This window comes from Mirounga angustirostris, unplaced genomic scaffold (genome assembly GCF_029215605.1).
Source record: "Mirounga angustirostris isolate CCGP_5_RB_7025 unplaced genomic scaffold, mMirAng1.0.hap1 SCAF_13, whole genome shotgun sequence".
Lineage (NCBI taxonomy): Eukaryota > Metazoa > Chordata > Mammalia > Carnivora > Phocidae > Mirounga > Mirounga angustirostris.
This window is the reverse complement of record NW_026991721.1, coordinates 9,202,696-9,225,309: the sequence shown is the minus strand read 5'-3', so window position 1 is coordinate 9,225,309 and position 22,614 is coordinate 9,202,696. Positions and strand designations below refer to the sequence as shown.

General features: G+C 50.4%; 1 protein-coding gene across 11 annotated transcripts in view; it reads right to left on the bottom strand.

Annotated features, from left to right (window-relative positions):
* AHNAK (AHNAK nucleoprotein) overlaps positions 1–22,614 on the bottom strand; it is a 92,604-nt gene that overhangs the window by 60,043 nt on the left and 9,947 nt on the right. For 4 of the 11 annotated variants that reach the window (XM_064576311.1, XM_064576308.1, XM_064576313.1 and 1 more), the window contains 4 exons: positions 21,940–22,038; positions 21,516–21,672; positions 20,889–21,076; positions 1,831–19,976 (listed from right to left, as the gene is read on the bottom strand). In XM_064576311.1, coding sequence (XP_064432381.1) covers positions 2,676–19,976; positions 20,889–21,076; positions 21,516–21,672 — 17,646 coding nt within the window. In that variant the 5' untranslated portion in view covers positions 21,940–22,038 and the 3' untranslated portion in view covers positions 1,831–2,675. Of the gene's footprint in view, positions 1–1,830; positions 19,977–20,888; positions 21,077–21,515; positions 21,799–21,912; positions 22,039–22,475; positions 22,613–22,614 lie in introns of those variants that run through there. The other 7 variants (XM_064576316.1, XM_064576310.1, XM_064576317.1 and 4 more) reach the window with 4 other exon arrangements.

The following is a 22,614-nucleotide window of genomic DNA, read 5'->3' as shown; positions in this document are numbered from 1 at the left end:
TCGGGCTCCCTGCTCAGCGGGAGGCCTGCTTCTCCCTCTCCCACCTCCCCTGCTTGTGTTCCCTCTCTCGCTGTGTCTCTCTCTGTCAAATAAATAAATAAAATCTTTAAAAAAAATAAAATAAAATAAAATATTTTTTTAAAAAATCAATTAAGGGCGCCTGGGTGGCTCAGTTGGTTAAGCGACTGCCTTCGGCTCAGGTCATGATCCTGGAGTCCCGGGATCGAGTCCCGCATCGGGCTCCCTGCTCGGCAGGGAGTCTGCTTCTCCCTCTGACCCTCCCCCCTCTCACGCTCTCTCTGTCTCATTCTTTCTTTCTCAAATAAATAAATAAAATCTTTAAAAAAAAAAAAAGAAAGAAAAATCTTTTTAAAAATATTTTTTAAAAAAATCAATTAAGGGCGCCTGGGTGGCTCAGTTGGTTAAGCAACTGCCTTCGGCTCAGGTCATGATCCTGGAGTCCCAGGATGAGTTCCGCATCGGGCTCCCTGCTCAGCGGGGAGTCTGCTTCTCCCTCTGACCCTCCCCCGTCTCATGCTCTCTCTATCTCATTCTCTCTCTCAAATAAATAAATAAAATCTTAAAAAAAAAAAAGAAAGAAAAGCAGCAGGGTTTCCAGCACCTCCCTTGTTCCCTCTTTCCAAAACCAAGAGCCACTCCTGAGTTCCAGAGCCCCCAGGGACGCTGGCTCCGCTGGCTGAGGTGAGAATGGATGAAGCTGACAGTCAATGTGAAAGCCAAGCCAGGGCAGGTGGAGCGCCCCCTGGGCAGACCCCATTGCCATGTGCCCAAACCCGCTGACAAGCTGACACTGGACCGGATGAGATGGGGTGGAAGCTGTTATCTGTGGGCTGGGGTGATCTGGGCTGCTGGGAGAGGTGCAGAGCCGTCTCCACGGGCAGGAAGGCCAGGAAGGCGGCAGCTCTGGGGAGCGGTGAGGGGAGGAGCTTGCTCCAATTGTTTTTGGTATAAGAAAGCAAGGCCCTCGGCTCAGCAATGACCAACGTTAGAAGCCAGTTTCTAGAAGCCTCCCCCAGCCCCACCACCACCATGTATTGTCTGCAGAGCTGGAAATCAAAAGAGGACTCTGGTCACAAGAGGTTTTTCATAAATTCAGTAGGACTAGCAGGAACCCTAAAGACCTCTATTACAAGATCAGCACCCCTATTTCAAAGACGAGAAACCTGAGGCCCAGACAGGGCAGGTAACTTGAGCCACCCAGCAACCCCGCAGCCAAGTCAGAAATAGACGGCATGCCTGTAACTCAGAGCCAGATCGAGCTCTTTCTACCACTCCAGCAGGTCTTGTTTTCCATTCATATCTGTATCCTCTGACCCATTCAGAACCATTTCTGAATTGTGTATTCCTATCGGAGGATGCAAAGTTGGTGGGTGGGTCCTGCGGCCCGGGCTGCCAGGGTGCCAAGCCTCTCTTTTTTTTTTTTTTTTAATTCATTTGAGACACAGAGATACGGCGAGAGAGAGAGAGAGAGAGAGCATGAGCAGGGAGAGAGGCAGAGAGAGAGGGAGAAGCAGGCTCCCCGCTGAGCAGGAAGCCCGATGCGGGGCTCGATTCCGGAACCCTGGGATCATGACCTGAGCCGAAGGCAGACGCTTAACCATCTGAGCCACCCAGGCGCCCCGCCAAGCCTCTCTTGATTTCTCAGCAATGGTGCAGCCAGCCTCACCGTGAGAATCAGGCCGCAAAGACTCCCCCCCGGCCCGCCCCACCCCCAATTACCCATTAATGAAACCCGCAAATCCACTGGATGGACTGAGTCTCAACTATCAGGGCTGGGTTCACAGACACAGAATGCAGAGACACAAGACATCAGGGTTAATAAACAGCTTTATTTGCCTTTGACAGCATCGATTTTCTTACATTCTCAATTAATTTGCCATTAAAGTGCGGGAAATTTTCTTAATCACGGTAACATTTATTAAAAGAAATCAGAACTAGTCTCAGGAATGTGGCGGCCATGAAGGAAACATTTCTCCCACAATGCACAGAACGTGTTGAGCTGGGGGGACATCGGCCAATTTGCAAACAGATTCTAATTCCGTCTCACCGTGAACACCAAACTGGCTAGGACCGCCACCCCTGGGGGAAAAAAGCAATGCTAAAGAGACCTAAAGACACCCATGCGCCCTGCCTGGCGGCTCCTCTCGGCCCTCCCTGGGTGTTCCCTGTTTGAACAGATCCAATCTTAGGAGAAATGGAGGTCTGGCCCCCTCTACTGCCTTCTACCCCACCCCACCCTTACTAACAAAAGCCCCCAAAGTCATTACAATGAAAAAGTGGGTTTCCATTACCCCGACACTAACAATGTTCAGTAAAAATGAGGATAATAAACACAAAAGCTTGCTTAGTAAACAGGAGCTCTCAGCATTCAATGCAAAAAAAACAAAACAAAACAAAACTGTAATCTCAAGGCAAATACTGTTGGCTCTGCACATGGGCTGGACGAACTTGGAACCCTTAGTTCCTGTATCTGTAAAGCTCCGGGCCGGGGGAACTAAGGCGGCTGGTTGGCTTTTTCAGCACTTGGCACAGGCAGAGGCCAGATCTCTGCATTACGCTGAGGCTGTCGGCGTGTTTCTCTCTGGAGTTTATATACAAACACACCCAAGGCTGGTGTATTTTTATACATATATGTACACACACATAGAGGCCTGCTACTCTTTCTTGGAAACCACCAACTCCACCTCGGGAAGCTGGATGCCAACCTTAGACCCACTGTCATTGCTGGAAGAAGAAGACAGTCGGGACTTCTTAGAGGCCAAGGACACTCCACTTCCCTGTAACTTGCCTGTCTCGTCATCGCTCCCAGTCACCTCATAATGACCTTTGCTCTTTGAACCCAATCCACCAAAGGTACCAAATTTCAGCTTTCCGTGTTTCCCTTTGACTTTCCCGCCTTCCAGTGACACTTCCCCACCTTCAAACTCCAAAGTCCCCGTCGGGGTGGAAGGCGCCGAGAGCTCCCGTTCGTCGCTGAAGGAATTGGAGCGGTGCCGGGGCTTCTTACTTTTAAATAAGGAGAATTTGCCTTTGGGTGATGATGTGTCAGCCTCGGCGTCTCCTTCCAGAGAACCCAGGCTGGCCTTCGAGCTCTTCAGGTCGCCTTTGGACCCTGAAATGGTTGCTTCCGGGGAGCCCGTGACACCACCTTTCCCTTTAGGTTTGGAAAAATTGAACTTGGGCATTTTGATTTTGGACTTCTTAAGTTTTACGTCAGACTCTTCCCACTCTCCCTCTCCGGCCCCAGCCTGGACAGTGGCCTCCGCTTTAGGGAAGTTAATATCTACCCCCACTTCTCTGCCAACCAGCTCACGGCCAGAGAAGGTGAATTTGGGGATCTTCATCTTGGGGAATGTTACTTTTCCAGATCTGCTTTCCAAGTGACCTGGAGACCCAGACATACTCAGCCCAGGACCCTGGAGTCCAACCTGGCCTCCTTTCACACCTCCTTCTACCTTTGGTCCTGAGAAATGAAGTCCCCCAGCAAACTTAGGTGCATCCAAGTTGAGAGTGGAGGAGGCCTGGGGTCCTTTGACGCTCACGTTCCCTTCGCCCAGGCTGACAGCTGGGGCGCTGACACCCCCTGAAACATCCACACCTCCTTTGATTTTCGGGCCCTTCAAGCTGACACCGAAATCTGACTCAGGAGAGGCCACATTAAGTGAAGGCCCCTTGACGTTAATGTCGGGAGCAGCCCCATGGAAACCTATTCCTGAACCTTTCAGATCGCCTTTGATTGCGGGACCAGAAATTTGCCCCGTTGGGAGTTTCACACTCACGCCTGGCAGCTCCACACCATATCCAGAGGACTTAATTCCAGGCATCTGGACGTTTCCTTCGAGGCCTTGAACACTGATGCCCGGAAGACCTCCTCCAACAGTGGGGCCTTTCATTTCACCAGTGGCCCCGAGGCTCCCTTTTATTTTTGGTCCTTCCAAGTTCAGGTCCATGTCTGGTGCTGAGATTTGAGGGTCAGAGATCTGAGGCCCTTTCAGGTTCAGGCCTCCGAGGTTCACACCGATGCCTGGGGCCTGTAGTTCTCCAGTCACTTGTGGCCCTTGGACGTTCATGTCCAAGTCGGACCCTGAAGTCGAGATGCCAAACTGGGGCAGCTTCATTTGGGGAAGTTTAATGCCACCTTCAGGGGCCTCCAAGCTTAGATCAGGAGCACCTACTGATACTTTAGGGCATTTGATGTCACCAGAGACAGCCAGGTCTCCCTGCAGGCTTGGTCCCTTCAGGGTCACATCTGGGGTGCCCAGGTTTAGCGTGGCGTCGATCCCAGGCACTTTCACACTGTCTCCTTCCATCCTCACCTTTCCACCTTGACCTCTGAGGTCAAGCCCTGGGGAGTGCACCTTCACACCGGGAACAGAGGCATCCAGGTCTCCCTTCAAACTTGGTCCTTTCAAGTTCAGGTCAAGGTCAGGTCCAGAGGCTTTTGGCATAGAGAGGTTCACTGAAGGCAAGTCTACTCTTGGCCCTTTCAGAGACACATCCGGCCCTTCAAGCTTAACATCAGGTGCATTCAAGCCTCCTCCGAGAGAGGGCAGCTGGGCATGGACCTCAGCTCCTACCCCTTCCATCTTCACACCAGGGACGCTGATCTTGGGCATTGAAAACTTGGGGAATTTGATCTTTGATTCTGGACCTTGCAGATCTACGTCTGGTCCTTCCAGTCCCACAATGGGGACATCACCCTTTATCTTTGGTCCTTTCAAGCTAACGTTCACATCGGGGATGGAGACCTGAGGGCCAGAAATGCCGAACGACGGGGCTTTGACTTTAGCATCTGGGCCTTCAATGTTGATGTCAGGTGCGTCCAAGTTCGCCTGCACCCTGGGGCCTTTCAAGTCACCCTCTATTTTTCCCCCTGAGACATCCATACCGGGCAGCTTGATCTTGGGAGCCTTCAGCTTGATATCGGGACCTTCCACATGAATCCCAGGAGAAGAAATATCCACATCAGGTGCCTGGATTTCACCCTCCAGTTTGGGGCTAGGGAGGGGGGCCTCAGCTTTGAATTTAGGTGATTTAATGTCAAATTCTACATCTGGAAAGTACATTTTCCCAAACATAGGTTTCTTGGTTTTGGGGGATTTCACATCAGCTTTAAGTGTGGCGTCTGGCCCGGCAACATTGACATCTACATCAGGAGGCTTAAGACTGGCATCAATTTCGTTCCCAGGAACATTCAAGTCAAATCCCTGTTTTTTGGCCTTCATTTTAGGGCCACTCATGTGAATTCTTGGCATTTTAAACTTACTCTTCTTGCCCTTGCCACCAACACTAATTTCAGGAGTCTCAACATTCAGCTCTGCCTCAGGAATGGTCACATCCAGGGAAGGTGACTTAAAGTCAGCTTTAGGGCTTTTTGCCCCAAAACCAAACTTGGGTTTCCTAAATTTGGGAATTTTAATGTCTGGCCCCTCAATATTAATATCTGGGCTCTCTGTGTGTACATCTAAGCTTGGAGCTTCTAAATCAACTTTGGGCCCTTTGAGGTCCAGTTCAGCACCTTCCAACTTGGGACCAGAAACCCCAATTTTGGGTGCCTTGAAATGCAAATCAACATCAGGAACAGTTACTTTAGGGGTAGATATATCCAGCGATGGCATCTTCAAATTTGGGCCACTGAACCTGGCATCCGGGCCTTCAAAATCCAGACCTGAACCTTTAAGGTCTACTTCTGGGCCTTTGAAAGTACCTTCAATCTTAGGGACGGACACATCAAAATCTCCTTTGACTTTGGATCCTTTCAAATCCAGGTCAACATCAGGCATGGAGATTTTGGGAGCTTTGATGTTTATCTCTGGCATCTTGAACTTGGGACCCTTCAATTTCGCGTCTGGACCTTCAATAGTCACATCCGGGGCATCAATGTCCACTTTGGGGCCAGAAATATCAATGTCAGCCTTTGGCAGGTTCACATCCACTTCTGGGCCCTCACCTTTGAAGCCAGGCATGCTGAACTTGGGCATTTTCACCTTGGGCATTTTCAGGTGCCAATCTGGACCATGAACATCCACATCAGGGGCATCAATGTCCATTTTGGGCCCCCTGATGTCAATTTCGGGGCCCTTGAGGTCACCTTCCACTTTAGGCAAAGACACATCCACATCACCCTTTACCTTGGGACCTTTCAGGTTAAAGTCAATATCAGGCATGGAAATCTTAGGAGCTTTGATGTTCATCTCTGGCATCTTGAACTTGGGGCCCTTCAGTTTTGCATCTGGACCTTCAATATTCATATCTGGAACATCAATGTCCACCTTGGGTCCTGAGACATCAATGTCAGCCTTGGGTAGGTTCACATCCACTTCTGGGCCCTCTCCTTTGAAGCCAGGCATGCTGAACTTGGGCATTTTCACCTTGGGCATCTTCAGGTGCCAGTCTGGGCCATGAACATCCACATCTGGGACGTCGATGTCCACTCTGGGGCCCTTGATGTCAACTTCTGGGGCCTTTAGGTCACCTTCCACTTTGGGCAGAGACACATCCACATCACCCTTTACCTTGGGACCCTTCAGATTCAGGTCCACTTCAGGCATAGGGATCTTGGGTGTCTTGAGGTGCAGGTCAGGCATTTTAAACTTGGGACCCTTCAGTTTCCCTTCTGGGCCATGAATGTCAACATCAGGCATGTCTATGTCCAGATTAGGCCCTTTAACATCCACTTTGGGGCCTTTCAGATCTCCTTCCAGTTTAGGAATGGAAATATCCAAATCTCCCTTTATCTTAGGTCCTTTCAAGTTCAAATCAATGTCGCTCATGGAGATTTGTGGGGTTTTGAAATGGACATCAGGCATCTTAAATTTGGGACCTTTGAGTTTCCCTTCAGGACCTTCAATGTCCACCTCTGGCCCTTTTAGATCACCTTCCACCTTAGGTAATGAAAGGTCCACATCACCCTTTACTTTTGGTCCTTTCAAATTTAAATCAAAGTCAGGCATGGAGATCTTGGGGGCTTTAATATGCATCTCTGGCATCTTAAATTTGGGGCCCTTCAATTTTCCTTCTGGACCTTCAATATTGATATCAGGAGTGTCGACGTCCAATTTGGGGCCCTTGATGTCAATTTCAGGGCCCTTGAGGTCACCTTCCACCTTGGGCAAAGAAACATCCACATCACCCTTCACTTTGGGGCCCTTCAGGTTAAAGTCAAGGTCAGGCATGGAGATTTGGGGAGCTTTGATGTTCATCTCTGGCATTTTGAACTTGGGGCCCTTCAATTTTGCATCTGGACCTTCAATATTCATATCTGGGGCATCAATGTCCACTTTGGGGCCAGAAATATCAATGTCAGCCTTTGGCAGGTTCACATCCACTTCTGGGCCCTCTCCTTTGAAGCCAGGCATGCTGAACTTGGGCATTTTCACCTTGGGCATTTTCAGGTGCCAATCTGGACCATGAACATCCACATCAGGGGCATCAATGTCCATTTTGGGCCCCCTGATGTCAATTTCGGGGCCCTTGAGGTCACCTTCCACTTTGGGCAAAGACACATCCACATCACCCTTTACCTTGGGACCTTTCAGGTTAAAGTCAATATCAGGCATGGAAATCTTAGGAGCTTTGATGTTCATCTCTGGCATCTTGAACTTGGGGCCCTTCAGTTTTGCATCTGGACCTTCAATATTCACATCTGGAACATCAATGTCCACCTTGGGTCCTGAGACATCAATGTCAGCCTTGGGCAGGTTCACATCCACTTCTGGGCCTTCTCCTTTGAAGCCAGGCATGCTGAACTTGGGCATTTTCACCTTGGGCATCTTCAGGTGCCAGTCTGGGCCATGAACATCCACATCTGGGACGTCAATGTCCACTCTGGGGCCCTTGATGTCAACTTCAGGGGCCTTTAGGTCACCTTCCACTTCGGGCAGAGACACATCCACATCACCCTTTACCTTGGGACCCTTCAGATTCAGGTCCACTTCAGGCATGGAGATCTTGGGTGTCTTGAGGTGCAGATCAGGCATTTTAAACTTGGGACCCTTCAGTTTCCCTTCTGGGCCATGAATGTCAACATCAGGAGCGTCTATGTCCACCTTGGGTCCTGAGATGTCAATGTCAGCTTTGGGCAGGTTCACATCCACATCAGGGCCCTCGCTTTTGAAGCCAGGCATGCTGAACTTGGGCATTTTCACCTTGGGCATCTTCAGGTGCCAGTCTGGACCATGAACGTCCACATCGGGGACATCAATGTCCACTTTGGGCCCTTTGATGTCAACTTCAGGGGCCTTTAGGTCACCTTCCACCTTAGGCAGAGAAACATCCACATCTCCTTTCATCTTAGGACCTTTCAGGTGCAAATCAAAGTCAGGCATGGAGATCTTGGGGGCTTTGATGTTCATCTCAGGCATCTTGAACTTGGGGCCCTTCAGTTTTGCATCTGGACCTTCGATATTCACATCTGGAACATCAATGTCCACCTTGGGTCCTGAGACATCAATGTCAGCTTTGGGCAGGTTCACGTCCACTTCTGGGCCCTCTCCTTTGAAGCCAGGCATGCTGATCTTGGGCATTTTTATTTTGGGCATTTTCAGGTGCCAGTCTGGGCCATGGACATCCACATCTGGGACATCAACTTCCACCTTGGGGCCCTTGATGTCAACTTCAGGGCCTTTTAGGTCACCTTCCACTTTAGGCAGGGAAACATCCACATCACCCTTTACCTTGGGGCCTTTCAGGTGCAGATCAAAGTCAGGCATGGAGATCTTGGGGGCTTTGATGTTCATCTCAGGCATCTTGAACTTAGGACCTTTCAACTTTCCCTCAGGACCCTCAATGTTAACATCAGGGCCTTCAATGTCCACCTTGGGTCCTGAGACATCAATGTCAGCTTTGGGCAGGTTTACGTCCACTTCTGGGCCCTCTCCTTTGAAGCCAGGCATGCCGAACTTGGGCATTTTCATCTTGGGCATCTTCAGGTGCCAGTCTGGTCCATGAACATCCACATCAGGGGCATCAATGCCCACTTTGGGACCTTTGAGGTCCACTTCAGGGCCTTTCAGATCCCCTTCAAACTTGGGAAGGGAAACATCCACATTGCCCTTCACCTTGGGGCCCTTCAGGTTTAAATCAGTATCAGGCATGGAAATCTTAGGAGTCTTTAGGTGCATCTCTGGCATCTTGAATTTGGGCCCCTTCAGTTTCCCCTCTGGGCCTTCAATGTTAATATCAGGAGTGTCGATGTCCACTTTGGGGCCCTTTATGTCCACCTCAGGGCCCTTTAGGTCACCTTCTACTTTTGGCAAAGACATATCCACATCACCTTTTATTTGGGGGCCCTTCAAGTTCAGATCAAGGTCAGGCATGGAGATTTTGGGGGCTTTGATGTTCATCTCAGGCATCTTGAACTTGGGGCCCTTCAGTTTTGCATCTGGACCTTCAATACTCACATCTGGGGCATCAATGTCCACTTTGGGGCCAGAAATATCAATGTCAGCTTTAGGGATGGTAACATCCACATTTGGGCCTTCACCTTTGAAGCCAGGCATGCTGAACTTGGGCATTTTCATCTTGGGCATTTTCAGGTGCCAGTCTGGGCCATGAACATCCACACCAGGGGCATCAATGTCCACTTTGGGCCCTTTGATATCAATCTCTGGCCCTTTCAGATCCCCTTCAACTTTGGGCAGAGAAACATCCATATCACCTTTCACCTTGGGGCCCTTCAGGTCTAAATCAATGTCAGGCATGGAGATCTTGGGAGTTTTGATATTCATGTCAGGCATCTTGAGTTTGGGACCTTTTAAGCCTCCTTCTGCACCTTCCACATTGATTTCTGGACCCTCAATGTCCACTCTGGGGCCCTCTATGTTGATATCTCCTTTTGGCAGATCCACAGCCATTTCCGGCCCTTCCGCTTTTAAGCCGGGCACACCAAACTTGGGCATTTTCATTTTGGGCATTTTCAAATTCCAATCTGGACCATGAACATCCACATCAGGTGCATCAAGATGAACTTCTGGTCCTTTAATATCTACTTTGGGTCCTTTAAAGTCACCTTCTAAATTAGGAGCTGTAACATCTAAGTCTCCTTTAACTTTAGGACCTTTCAGATTTAACTCCACATCAGGCATAGAAACTTTAGGAGATGAAATACTCAGGAAAGGCATTTTGAACTTGGATCCTTTCACTTTCCCTTGAACCTCAACATCAGGAGCATTAATATCAACTTTTGGACCTGTCACATCAATATCTGGCTTTTTAACTTTGACATCCACCTCAGGTGTCGGAACTTTGGAGCCTGAAAAGTTAAATTTAGGAAGCTTAAAACGTGATTTCTTTGACTTGCCTTCAAGATTGACCTTAGGACCAGAAATGTCCACTTCTGGACCCTTTACATCCAACTTGGGAGCTTTAATGTCACCTTCCAATTTGGGCCCAGAAACATCAACATCTCCTTTAAGTTTTGTCCCTTTCAAATTCAGGTCAATTTCTGGCATGGAGATCTTGGGCATGTTTACATGCATGTCTGGCATCTTCAGTTTGGGACCTTTCAATTTGCCTTCAGGGCCATGAATGTCAATATCTGGAGCATCTACATCTATCTTTGGACCCTTGATGTCAAGAGTAGGCCCTTTCACATCACCTTCTACATTTGGAAGGGAAACATCCACCTCTCCTTTCATCTTAGGGCCTTTAAGGTTAAGGTCCAAATCTGGCATGGATATCTTCGGAGCTTTGATGTTCATCTCTGGCATCTTGAACTTGGGGCCCTTCAGTTTTGCATCTGGACCTTCAATATTCACATCTGGAACATCAATGTCCACCTTGGGTCCTGAGACATCAATGTCAGCCTTGGGCAGGTTCACATCCACTTCTGGGCCCTCTCCTTTGAAGCCAGGCATGCTGATCTTGGGCATTTTTATCTTGGGCATCTTCAGGTGCCAATCTGGGCCATGAACATCCACATCTGGAACATCAACATCCACTTTGGGGCCCTTGATGTCAACTTCAGGAACTTTAATCTCACCTTCCACTTTTGGTAAAGACACATCCACATCACCCTTCAGTTTGGGGCCCTTCAGGTTAAGATCAATGTCTGGCATGGAGATCTTGGGGGCTTTGATGTTCATCTCAGGCATCTTGAACTTAGGACCTTTCAACTTTCCCTCAGGACCCTCAATGTTAACATCAGGGCCTTCAATGTCCACCTTGGGTCCTGAGACATCAAAATCAGCCTTGGGTAGGTTCACATCCACTTCTGGGCCCTCTCCTTTGAAGCCAGGCATGCCGAACTTGGGCATTTTCATCTTGGGCATCTTCAGGTGCCAGTCTGGGCCATGGACATCCACATCTGGGACATCAACATCCACCTTGGGGCCCTCGATGTCAACTTCAGGGGCCTTTAGGTCACCTTCCACTTTGGGCAGAGACACATCCACATCACCCTTTACCTTGGGGCCTTTCAGGTGCAAATCAAAGTCAGGCATGGAGATCTTGGGGGCTTTGATGTTCATCTCAGGCATCTTGAACTTAGGACCTTTCAACTTTCCCTCAGGACCCTCAATGTTAACATCAGGGCCTTCAATGTCCACCTTAGGTCCAGTCACATCAATGTCAGCCTTGGGCAGGTTCACGTCCACTTCTGGGCCTTCTCCTTTGAAGCCTGGCATGCTGAACTTGGGCATTTTCATCTTGGGCATTTTCAGGTGCCAGTCTGGGCCCTGAGCATCAACATCTGGGACATCAATGTCCACTTTGGGGCCTCTGAGGTCGACTTCAGGGCCTTTCAGGTCTCCCTCTAGCTTGGGACCTGTGACATCCACATCTCCTTTTATTTTTGGACCTGTTAGATTAAGATCAATATCTGGCATAGATATCTTTGGGGTCTTCAAATGCATTTCAGGCATCTTAAACTTTGGACTTTTCCACTTTCCTTCAGGTCCTTCAATATTCACATCAGGACATTCAACATCCACTTTGGGTCCTGACACATCTATGTCAGCCTTGGGCAGGTTCACATCCACTTCTGGGCCCTCTCCTTTGAAGCCAGGCATGCTGAACTTGGGCATTTTCATCTTGGGCATCTTCAGGTGCCAGTCTGGGCCATGAACATCCACATCTGGGACATCAACGTCCACCTTGGGGATTTTGATGTCAACTTCAGGGGCCTTTAGGTCACCTTCCACTTTGGGCAGAGACACATCCACATCACCCTTTACCTTGGGACCTTTCAGGTGCAAATCAAAGTCAGGCATGGAGATCTTGGGGGCTTTGATGTTCATCTCAGGCATCTTGAACTTAGGACCTTTCAACTTTCCCTCAGGACCCTCAATGTTAACATCAGGGCCTTCAATGTCCACCTTGGGTCCTGAGACATCAATGTCAGCTTTGGGCAGGTTCACGTCCACTTCTGGGCCCTCTCCTTTGAAGCCAGGCATGCCGAACTTGGGCATTTTCATCTTGGGCATCTTCAGGTGCCAGTCTGGGCCACGGACATCCACATCTGGGACATCAACATCCACCTTGGGGCCCTCGATGTCAACTTCAGGGGCCTTTAGGTCACCTTCCACTTTGGGCAGAGACACATCCACATCACCCTTTACCTTGGGGCCTTTCAGGTGCAAATCAAAGTCAGGCATGGAGATCTTGGGGGCTTTGATGTTCATCTCAGGCATCTTGAACTTAGGACCTTTCAACTTTCCCTCAGGACCCTCAATGTTAACATCAGGGCCTTCAATGTCCACCTTGGGTCCTGAGATGTCAATGTCAGCCTTGGGCAGGTTCACGTCCACTTCTGGGCCCTCTCCTTTGAAGCCTGGCATGCTGAACTTGGGCATTTTCATCTTGGGCATTTTCAGGTGCCAGTCTGGGCCCTGAGCATCAACATCTGGGACATCAATGTCCCCTTTGGGGGCCTTCAGGTCACCTTCCACCTTAGGCAGGGAAATGTCCACATCACCTTTGACCTTAGGACTTTTCAAGTGTAAATCTACATCTGGCATGGAGATCTTGGGAGTTTTGATGTTCATTTCTGGCATCTTAAATTTAGGCCCCTTGATTTTTCCCTCTGGACCCTCGATGCTCATATCTGGGGCTTCAATGTCAACTTTGGGTCCTGAGACATCAGTGTCAGCCTTGGGAAGATTCACGTCTACCTCTGGACCCTCTGCTTTGAAACCAGGCATGCTGAACTTGGGCATTTTCATTTTGGGCATTTTCAGGTGCCAGTCTGGGCCATGAACATCAGGAGCATTTATGTCTACTTTGGGGCCCTTGATGTTCACATCTGGTACTTTAATTTTACCTTCTACCTCAGGCACAGACACATCAACATCCCCCTTGATTTTTGGTCCTTTCAAATTTAGGTCCACATCAGGCATAGAAATATTTGGGGCTTTGAAATGCATGTCAGGCATCTTGAACTTGGGACCTTTCAATTTGCCCTCTGGTCCTTCGATGTTGATATCTGGCCCACTGATGTCATCTTTGAGGTCTGGCCCTTTGAGGTCACCTTGCAGTTTGGGAACATCAACATCCACCTCTCCCTTTATCTTGGGACTTTTTAAGTGTAGATCAATGTCTGGCATGGATATTTTGGGAGCTTTAAAGTGCATGTCTGGCATCTTAAATTTAGGACTTTTCCATTTGCCATCTGGACCTTCCACAGCTATGTCTGGCATGTCAACATCCAATTTGGGACCTCTGACATCCACTTCTGGACCCTTTAACTCTCCCTCCGGCTTTGGGGCAGAAACATCAAAGTCTCCTTTGATTTTAGGCCCTTTTAAGTTGAAATCAACATCAGGCATGGAGATCTTAGGCGCATGAAAGTGCATTTCAGGCATCTTGAACTTCGGACCTTTCAGTTTACCTTCTGGACCCTCAATGTTCATATCCGGGGCTTCAATGTCCACCTTGGGTCCAGAGATGTCAATGTCAGCCTTGGGTAGGTTCACATCCACATCTGGTCCCTCTCCTTTGAAGCCAGGCATACTGAACTTGGGCATTTTCACCTTGGGCATCTTCAGGTGCCAGTCTGGGCCATGAACATCCACATCTGGGGCATCAATGTCTATTTTGGGGCCTTTAATGTCCACATCTGGCACTTTCATTTCACCTTCTATCTTGGGCACAGACACATCCACATCCCCTTTCACTTTGGGGCCTTTCAAGTGTAAGTCCACATCAGGCATGGAGATCTTGGGGGTCTTGAAGTGCATGTCTGGCATCTTAAACTTAGGGCCTTTCAGCTTTGCATCAGGACATTCCAGATCAACGTCAGGCATCTCCACGTCCACACTGGGCCCTTTCAAATCTCCTTCCAATTTTGGCACAGACACATCCACATCTCCCTTTAGTTTTGGCCCCTTAAGATTCAAGTTCACATCAGGCATGGAGATCTTGGGAGCCTTGAAATGCATCTCAGGCATCTTAAACTTGGGGCCTTTCAGCTTTCCTTCCGGTCCTTCAATGTTGACATCTGGGGCTTCAATGTCCACTGTGGGTCCAGAGATGTCAATGTCAGCCTCGGGCACATTCACATCCACTCCCGGGCCCTCACCTTTGAAGCCAGGCATGCTAAATTTGGGCATTTTCATCTTGGGCATTTTCAAGTTCCAGTCTGGGCCGTGAATGTCCACATCTGGAACATCGACATCCACTTTGGGTCCTTTGATGTCCACATCTGGCACTTTCATTTCACCTTCTATCTTGGGCACCGACACGTCCACATCCCCCTTCACCTTAGGACCTTTCAAGTGTAAGTCCACGTCAGGCATGGAGATCTTGGGGGTCTTGAAGTGCATCTCAGGCATCTTAAATTTAGGGCCTTTCAACTTTGCATCAGGACATTCCAGATCAACATCAGGCATCTCCACATCCACACTGGGACCTTTGATATCAACTTGTGGACCTCTGAGATCACCTTCTAGCTCAGGCACAGAAGCATCAATTTCTCCTTTCACTTTGGGTCCCTTCAAATTCAAGTCCACATCTGGCATGGATATCTTAGGAGCTTTGATATTCAACTTAGGCATCTTAAATTTAGAGCCCTTTAATTTTCCTTCTGGCCCCTCTATATCCAAATCAGGAGCATCAATGTCCACTTTGGGGCCAGACACATTAATGTCAGCCTTGGGCAGGTTCACATCCACTTCTGGGCCCTCACCTTTGAAGCCAGGCATACTGAACTTGGGCATTTTCACCTTGGGCATCTTCAGGTGCCAGTCTGGGCCATGAACATCCACATCTGGGACATCGATGTCTACTTTGGGCCCTTTGATGTCCACATCTGGCACTTTCATTTCACCTTCTATCTTCGGCATAGACACATCTGCATCCCCTTTGACTTTGGGGCCTTTCAAGTGTAAGTCCACATCAGGCATGGAGAGCTTGGGAGTCTTGAAGTGCATGTCTGGCATCTTAAACTTAGGACCTTTCAGCTTCCCTTCTGGACCTTCAGTATCAATATCACCAACATCCACATCCATCTTCGGGGCCTTCATGTCAATTTCAGGACCTTTCAAGTCTCCTTCCACTTTGGGCAGGGAAACATCTACATCAGTTTTCAGCTTAGGGGCTTTTAGATTAAGTCCAACATCAGGCATAGAGATTTTGTGCGTCTGTATATTCATGCTTGGCATCTTGAACTTGGGACCCTTTAGTTTCCCCTCTGGACCTTCAATATTCACATCTGGAACATCAATGTCCACCTTGGGTCCTGAGACATCAATGTCAGCCTTTGGCAGGTTTACATCCACTTCTGGGCCCTCTCCTTTGAAGCCTGGCATGCTGAACTTGGGCATTTTCACTTTGGGCATCTTTAGATGCCAGTCTGGGCCATGAACTCCTACATCTGGTGCATTAATGTCCACTTTGGGACCTTTGATGTCAACATCAGGAGCTTTTATCTCTCCTTCTACTTTTGGAATTGTAACATCATAATCTCCTTTCATTTTAGGACCTTTCAAATGCAAACCAACATCTGGCATGGATATCTTCTGAGGCTTTATATTCATTTCTGGCATCTTAAATTTAGGACCTTTTACTTTTGCATCGGGACCATGGATATTCACATCTGGAACTTCAACATCCACCTTGGGCCCTGAGACATCAATGTTGGCCTTGGGCAAGTTCACATCGACTTCTGGGCCCTCACCTTTGAAGCCAGGCATGCTGAACTTGGGCATTTTCACCTTGGGCATCTTTAGGTGCCAATCTGGGCCATGAACATCCACATCTGGAGCACTGATGTCAACTTTGGGCCCTTTAATGTCCACATCTGGCACTTTTATTTCACCTTCTACATCAGGCACAGACACATCCACATCTCCCTTTAGTTTTGGCCCCTTAAGATTCAAGTTCACATCAGGCATGGAGATCTTGGGAGCCTTGAAGTGCATCTCAGGCATCTTAAACTTGGGGCCTTTCAGCTTTCCTTCCGGTCCTTCAATGTTGACATCTGGGGCTTCAATGTCCACTGTGGGTCCAGAGATGTCAATGTCAGCCTCGGGCACATTCACATCCACTCCCGGGCCCTCACCTTTGAAGCCAGGCATGCTAAATTTGGGCATTTTCATCTTGGGCATTTTCAAGTTCCAGTCTGGGCCGTGAATGTCCACATCTGGGACATCGACATCCACTTTGGGTCCTTTGATGTCCACATCTGGCACTTTCATTTCACCTTCTATCTTGGGCACCGACACGTCCACATCCCCCTTCACCTTAGGACCTTTCAAGTGTAAGTCCACGTCAGGCATGGAGATCTTGGGGGTCTTGAAGTGCATCTCAGGCATCTTAAACTTGGGGCCCTTCAGCTTCCCTTCTGGACCTTCAAGGCTCACATCTGGGGCTTCAATGTCAACTTTGGGTCCAGAGATGTCAGCGTCAGCCTTGGGCAGGTTCACATCCACATCTGGGCCCTCACCTTTCAAGCCGGGCATGCTGAACTTAGGCATTTTCATCTTGGGCATTTTCAGGCTCCAGTCTGCACCTTGGACTTCCACATCTGGTGCTTTAATGTCTACCTTGGGTCCTTTGATGTCCACATCTGGAACTTTCATCTCACCTTCTATTTTTGGTACTGACATATCTAGATTGCCTTTCATTTTGGGTCCTTTAAGATCCAAATCAACATCTGGCAGAGTCATCTTAGGAGCCTTGAAGTGCATCTCAGGCATCTTAAACTTGGGGCCTTTCAACTTTCCTTCTGGTCCTTCAAGGCTCAAATCTGGAGCACCAATATCTACCTTGGGTGCAGAAATGTCCACATCAGCCTTGGGCAGGCTCACATCCACTTCTGGGCCCTCCCCTTTGAGGCTGGGCATGGTAAATTTGGGCATTTTCATCTTGGGCATCTTTAGGTTCCATTCAGGACCATGAACTTCAACATCTGGGGCACTGACATCTACTTTTGGCCCTTTGAGGTCCCCTTCCATCTTTGGCAGCGTAACATCATATTCTCCCTTTACCTTGGGACCTTTCATATGCAAATCCACATCAGGCATAGAGATCTTAGGGGCCTTGATATTCATCTCAGGCATCTTAAACTTGGGACCCTTCAGCTTTCCTTCAGGTCCTTCGATGTTCACATCTGGAACTTCAACGTCCACCGTGGGTCCCGAGATGTCAATGTCAGTCTTGGGCAGGTTCACATCCACTTCTGGGCCCTCTGCTTTGAAGCCTGGCATGCTGAACTTGGGCATTTTCATTCTGGGCATCTTCAGGTGCCAGTCTGGGCCGTGAACATCCACATCTGGAACATCGATATCCACTTTGGCACTTTTAAGTTCAACATCAGGAACTTTAATCTCACCTTCCACTTTAGGCACTGTGACATCGTATTCTCCTTTTACTTTAGGGCCTTTCAAATGTAAGTCCACATCTGGCATGGAGATCTTCGGGGCTTTGATATTCATCTCAGGTATCTTAAACTTAGGTCCTTTCAATTTCCCTTCTGGTCCCTCAATGCTCACATCTGGAGCACTAACATCCACCTTGTGCCCAGAAATGTCCACATCAGCCTTGGGCAGGTTCACATCCACTTCTGGGCCCTCTGCTTTGAACCCTGGCACACTGATTTTGGGCATTTTCATCTTGGGCATCTTCAGATGCCAGTCTGGGCCCTGAACATCCACATCTGGGGCATCAAGGTCCACTTTGGGGCCTTTCAGTTCCCCTTCAAGTTTTGGGACTGTTACATCATACTCTCCTTTTACCTTTGTGCCTTTAACATGCAAATCGACATCAGGTATGGAGATCTTTGGTGTCTTGACACTCACTTCAGGCAGCTTAATGTCAGGGCCTTTAAGTTTGCCTCCCAGACCCCCTATGTTGACATTTGGGGCCTCCACATTGACCTTGGGCCCCAAAATACTGACATCTTTGGGTAGTTTCACATCTACATCTGGGCCTTCCCCTTCAACTCCTGGAGGGCTGAACTTGGGCATTTTCAGGTTCCATTCTGGGCCATGAACTTCCACACCTGGGGCACTGACATCCACTTTGGGGTCTTTGACATCCACTTCAGGGACTTTGGCTTTCCCTTCTACTTTGGGGAGTATGACATCTACACCCCCTTTCACTTTAGGTGCAGCCACATTGAGATCTACATCTGTCATAGAGATCCTGCACGTTCCTGTTTTCCCAGAAGGACTACTAAGCGTGGGTCCCGTCAGGGTCCCCTCAAGGCTAGGTGTCTCTATGTCCACTTTGGAGCCCTTAACTGCCACTTGAGGGCCTTTAACATCACCTTGCACCCCAGGCACTGAAACCTTAATATCTCCCTTCAGTTTAGGGGATCCAAGGCTCAGATCCACATCCTGCATGGAGATTTTAGGTTTCTGTATGCTCATTTCAGGAGTCTTGACTTTCGTACCCTTCACCTTCCCTTCCAGCCCCCCAGCAGCAACTTCAGGCAGGCTGACGTCCCCAGACATCCCAGGAAGAGTCACTTCACCTGTGGGCAGTGCCACATCAATGCCAGCTCCCCCTCCCTTAGAACCTGATACAGAGAATTTGGGAACTTTCACCTTGGGCATACTCAGTTTGCCCCCAGGACCATGAATATCAATGTCAGGGGCTTGAACTTCCACACTGGAGCCGCTGAGAGTGCCCTCGATTTGGGGCCCTGAGATGTCCACCCCTATGCTCCCCTGTGGCTTGGCACCTTTCAGGCCTAGGTTACTCTCAAGGGATGGCCCAGTGATCTGGGGGCCCTTCAGCTTCCCCTCGTACCCCTCAATATTGGCAGAAGGAGCACTGACTTCTAGCTGAGGGGTCTGGATGTTCCCGCCAATGGTCAGGCCTGGCTTGCCACCCTTGTGCTCCACAGAGAATTCAGGTACAGAAACGCTCAGCCCTGCCACGGGTGCCTGGACCTCAGGTGCTGTTGAGACACTGAATTTTGGCACCTTCATAGTGGGAATTTTAATTTTCCCATTACTGCCACTCTCCAGAGACGGGTCCTGCACCTCCACTGCCCCACCCCCAAGAGAAGACGAAATGTCCACTCCTGGAACTTGGACCCCTCTTTTGCCACCCAAGTTCAAGCCTTTTGCACTGACATTGACACCTGGGCTCCCCACCTTTATCCCAGGCACGGTGACCTGGAGCTTCGAGTGGCCAGCACCTTGGAGCTCTAGTCCTGAAGCGGAAACGGACCCCGCTCGGATGTCCACAACTGAGCCTGTGGTAGGAGACACTGCCCCCGGGCCCGAGGGCAGTCTGATCACTGTCTGGCCAGAGTGGGTGTCCACATCCACAGTGGAGATTTCCGTCAGTTCATGCCGTGGAATCTTGATCTTGAACTCTGGGCTGCTGATATCGATCTCCCTGGCTCCTTCGCGGCCTGTCACATCGACAGTGTAGGCCGTGACCCTTCTAGTCACCGTGATGGTGCGGCTCTGGGTCTCCCCAGGATCCCCTTCTAGTCCATCCTCTGACCTCAGCCGAGGCTTGATCTTCGTGGTGTAGATGCGCTGGTAGTCCTCATCATCCCCGCTCTGCAGAAAGACACGGCCAGCCGAGGCTGTAGCAGGGTCTGCCTGAGCCACAGACGCCCGGCCACAGCCCAGCTGCCAGCATGGTTGCCTGTTTCCCAAAGCAGCTGGGACCAGAACGGAGGCCCACGGAGCCTCCTGGGGCGGACCACGGAGGGGGGAAGAAAGGGGCTGACAGCCACATCACAGGAGGAAAACAAATTATTTGGGGAAACTCTGGGAAGCAAAAGCCATGGGGGAGAGATGTGGGGTTGACTCCTGCCTTGCGTGGTCTGGAAGAAGGATTTACAATCAATTCTAGATTCCACTCGTCCTGTCAAGTCCCAGGGATGCCTCCCAGCTCTGCGTGGATTTGACCCTTGGGCTCTCAATTCTCAACTCACTGGCTTGTTTAATGGGGAGCCCTCGGAAAGCATTTGTTGAGACTCTGCCGTGCTTGGGTTAACACTTTCACTTTGAGGACCCATTATTTGTTAAATAAACAAGCCATCAGAAGGAGCAAAGAAATGTCCCCCAGGCACTTTGCTGCCCAGCCTCTGACTCACAGATGAGTCCAGGCCTCTGGAAGGATAAAAACGGTGTCTGGGAGGCAGAGCAGGGCACCTGTGAGACTAGTCTGAAGATTCCTTGCCAAGCAGCTGAGCTTCCTCCTGGCATCTAGGGCCAGACAGCGTGAGTGGGTCCCTACGCTGCGGCACTCTGGAGAGACTGATGGAAGACTTTCAGGGGCAACATCAGCCACACGCCACACACAAATAGGAACACACGGTCTGACTTAACAGAGTGCACAGGGGAGAAAGCAGGAGAAGGAGCTACAGAGAGGCCCAGGAGGCAGACACAAGGCTCAGGAAGTGGCCAGCAGGTCAGTGTGGCTACAGGGAGCTCAGGGCACAGACAGGCCAGTCAGGCACTCACCAGAACCACCTCGGAGCTTCGGGAGCTGAAGATTTCGTGGGCCCACGTCTGGCCAGGCTCAGGGGAGCGGTCCCCCTTGCGATGCAGCTTCAGGCCCACGGTGTGGTGCCCCATGGTGTTCAGCAGCTGGGTCACCTCGCCTGACTGCAGGTTGTCAAAGTAGATGGTGGCACCCACAATCTGGTCCCCTGAGCAGGGCGGAGCAAGAAGCAGGTGAGACCCACGGGGTCTTGGGAAAACAGCACACAACCACCGCATGCTGGACCCTCGAAGTGACTTGCATTCCATGCGTGTCATGACCACCCTACAGGGCAGGTGCGGTAATACCCGTTGCACAGATGAGGAAAGGAAGGCTTAGGGAGGCCCACCGATGCGCCCGAAGTGGCAGAGCTTGTGGGTAGTGAAGTGGGCACTAAGGACAATGTCTCCACCCCCCTATATAACCACTTTCCCCGAGGACTGTGTGGATCGAGGGACACAGAGTGGGCAGGGGAGGGGAGGGCAGGACTTGGGTACCGACCATCCTGATGTCACCGGGACTGGCCCCTCCACGGCCCCTGTGGCCTTCCCTCCGCCGCCCTCAGCCAGCCCAGCCCGGCACCCAGCCCGCACTCTGAGGTGACTCACCCTCTCTGACCACCCCAGTGCGGGCCGCAGGGGAGTTCTGCATCACCTCCTGCACAAAGACGCCATCGTCCCTCTGGGCGATGGTCAGCCCGTGGGAGCCGCTGCCCTGCCAGTTGGGCAGCAGCAGCTCCCGGGTCGTGTCCTCTTCCTTCTCCATCTGGGGTGAGGTAAGGAAACGGGGGCTCAGGACAGTGGGGGCTCGAGGGCATGAGGAGACGAGAAAGCCAAGGATCTCTGGTGCTGTGAACTCGCAGGGAGTGCAGCGTGTCTCAGATGCCTGCTTCTGCTGTGGAAATGGTCCCCATGGAAAGTGGACACTGGCTCATCCCTTCCACCCAGGACCCTGCCTCCCGATGCCACCCACCCTGGGTCCCCCCCTCCCCCGGCCGCCCCTCACCTCCGTCACACCCTCTCTCCCACGGACCTTTTGCAGGACTCAGTTCAGGAGCGGATGCCTTGCCAGGAGCCCGCCCCTCCTTCCTCTCTTCTCAGTCTCTCTCGTCAGGAATCTCGGTCACACAGCCTGGGGAAAAGTGGACAAAGATGCTCAAGCTCAACAGGCGGCTTGCTCAAAACCCCGACTGCAAAAGACGGCTGGCTTGCTCCTGTTCCGTTCTCGGGGCCACACCGAAACTCCAACCCTCCCCTACTTCAGTTCCATTCATACATGACTGTCCAACCTGGGATCGCGGAAAGGGGGCTTAGGGGAGCCAGACCCAGATATAAACCCTGGTATCAACCCTGGCTCTGGGGCCCCTGGGTGGCTCAGTCAGTTAAGCGGATGCCTTCAGCTCGGGTCATGATCCCGGGGTCCTGGGATGGAGTCCTGCATCGGGCTCCCAGCTCAGCGGGGAGCCTGCTTCTCCCTCTGCCTCTGCTCACGAGCTCTCTCTCACTCTCTCTCTCAAATAAATAAATAAAATCTTTAAAAAATAAAAATAAATAAACCCTGGGGCACACCTGGGTGGCTCAGTCGTTAAGTGTCTGCCTTCGGCTCAGGTCATGATCCCAAGGTTCTGGGATAGAGCCCCACATCGGGCTCCCTGCTCGGCAGGAAGCCTGCTTCTCCCTCTCCCACTCCCCCTGCTTGTGTTCCCTC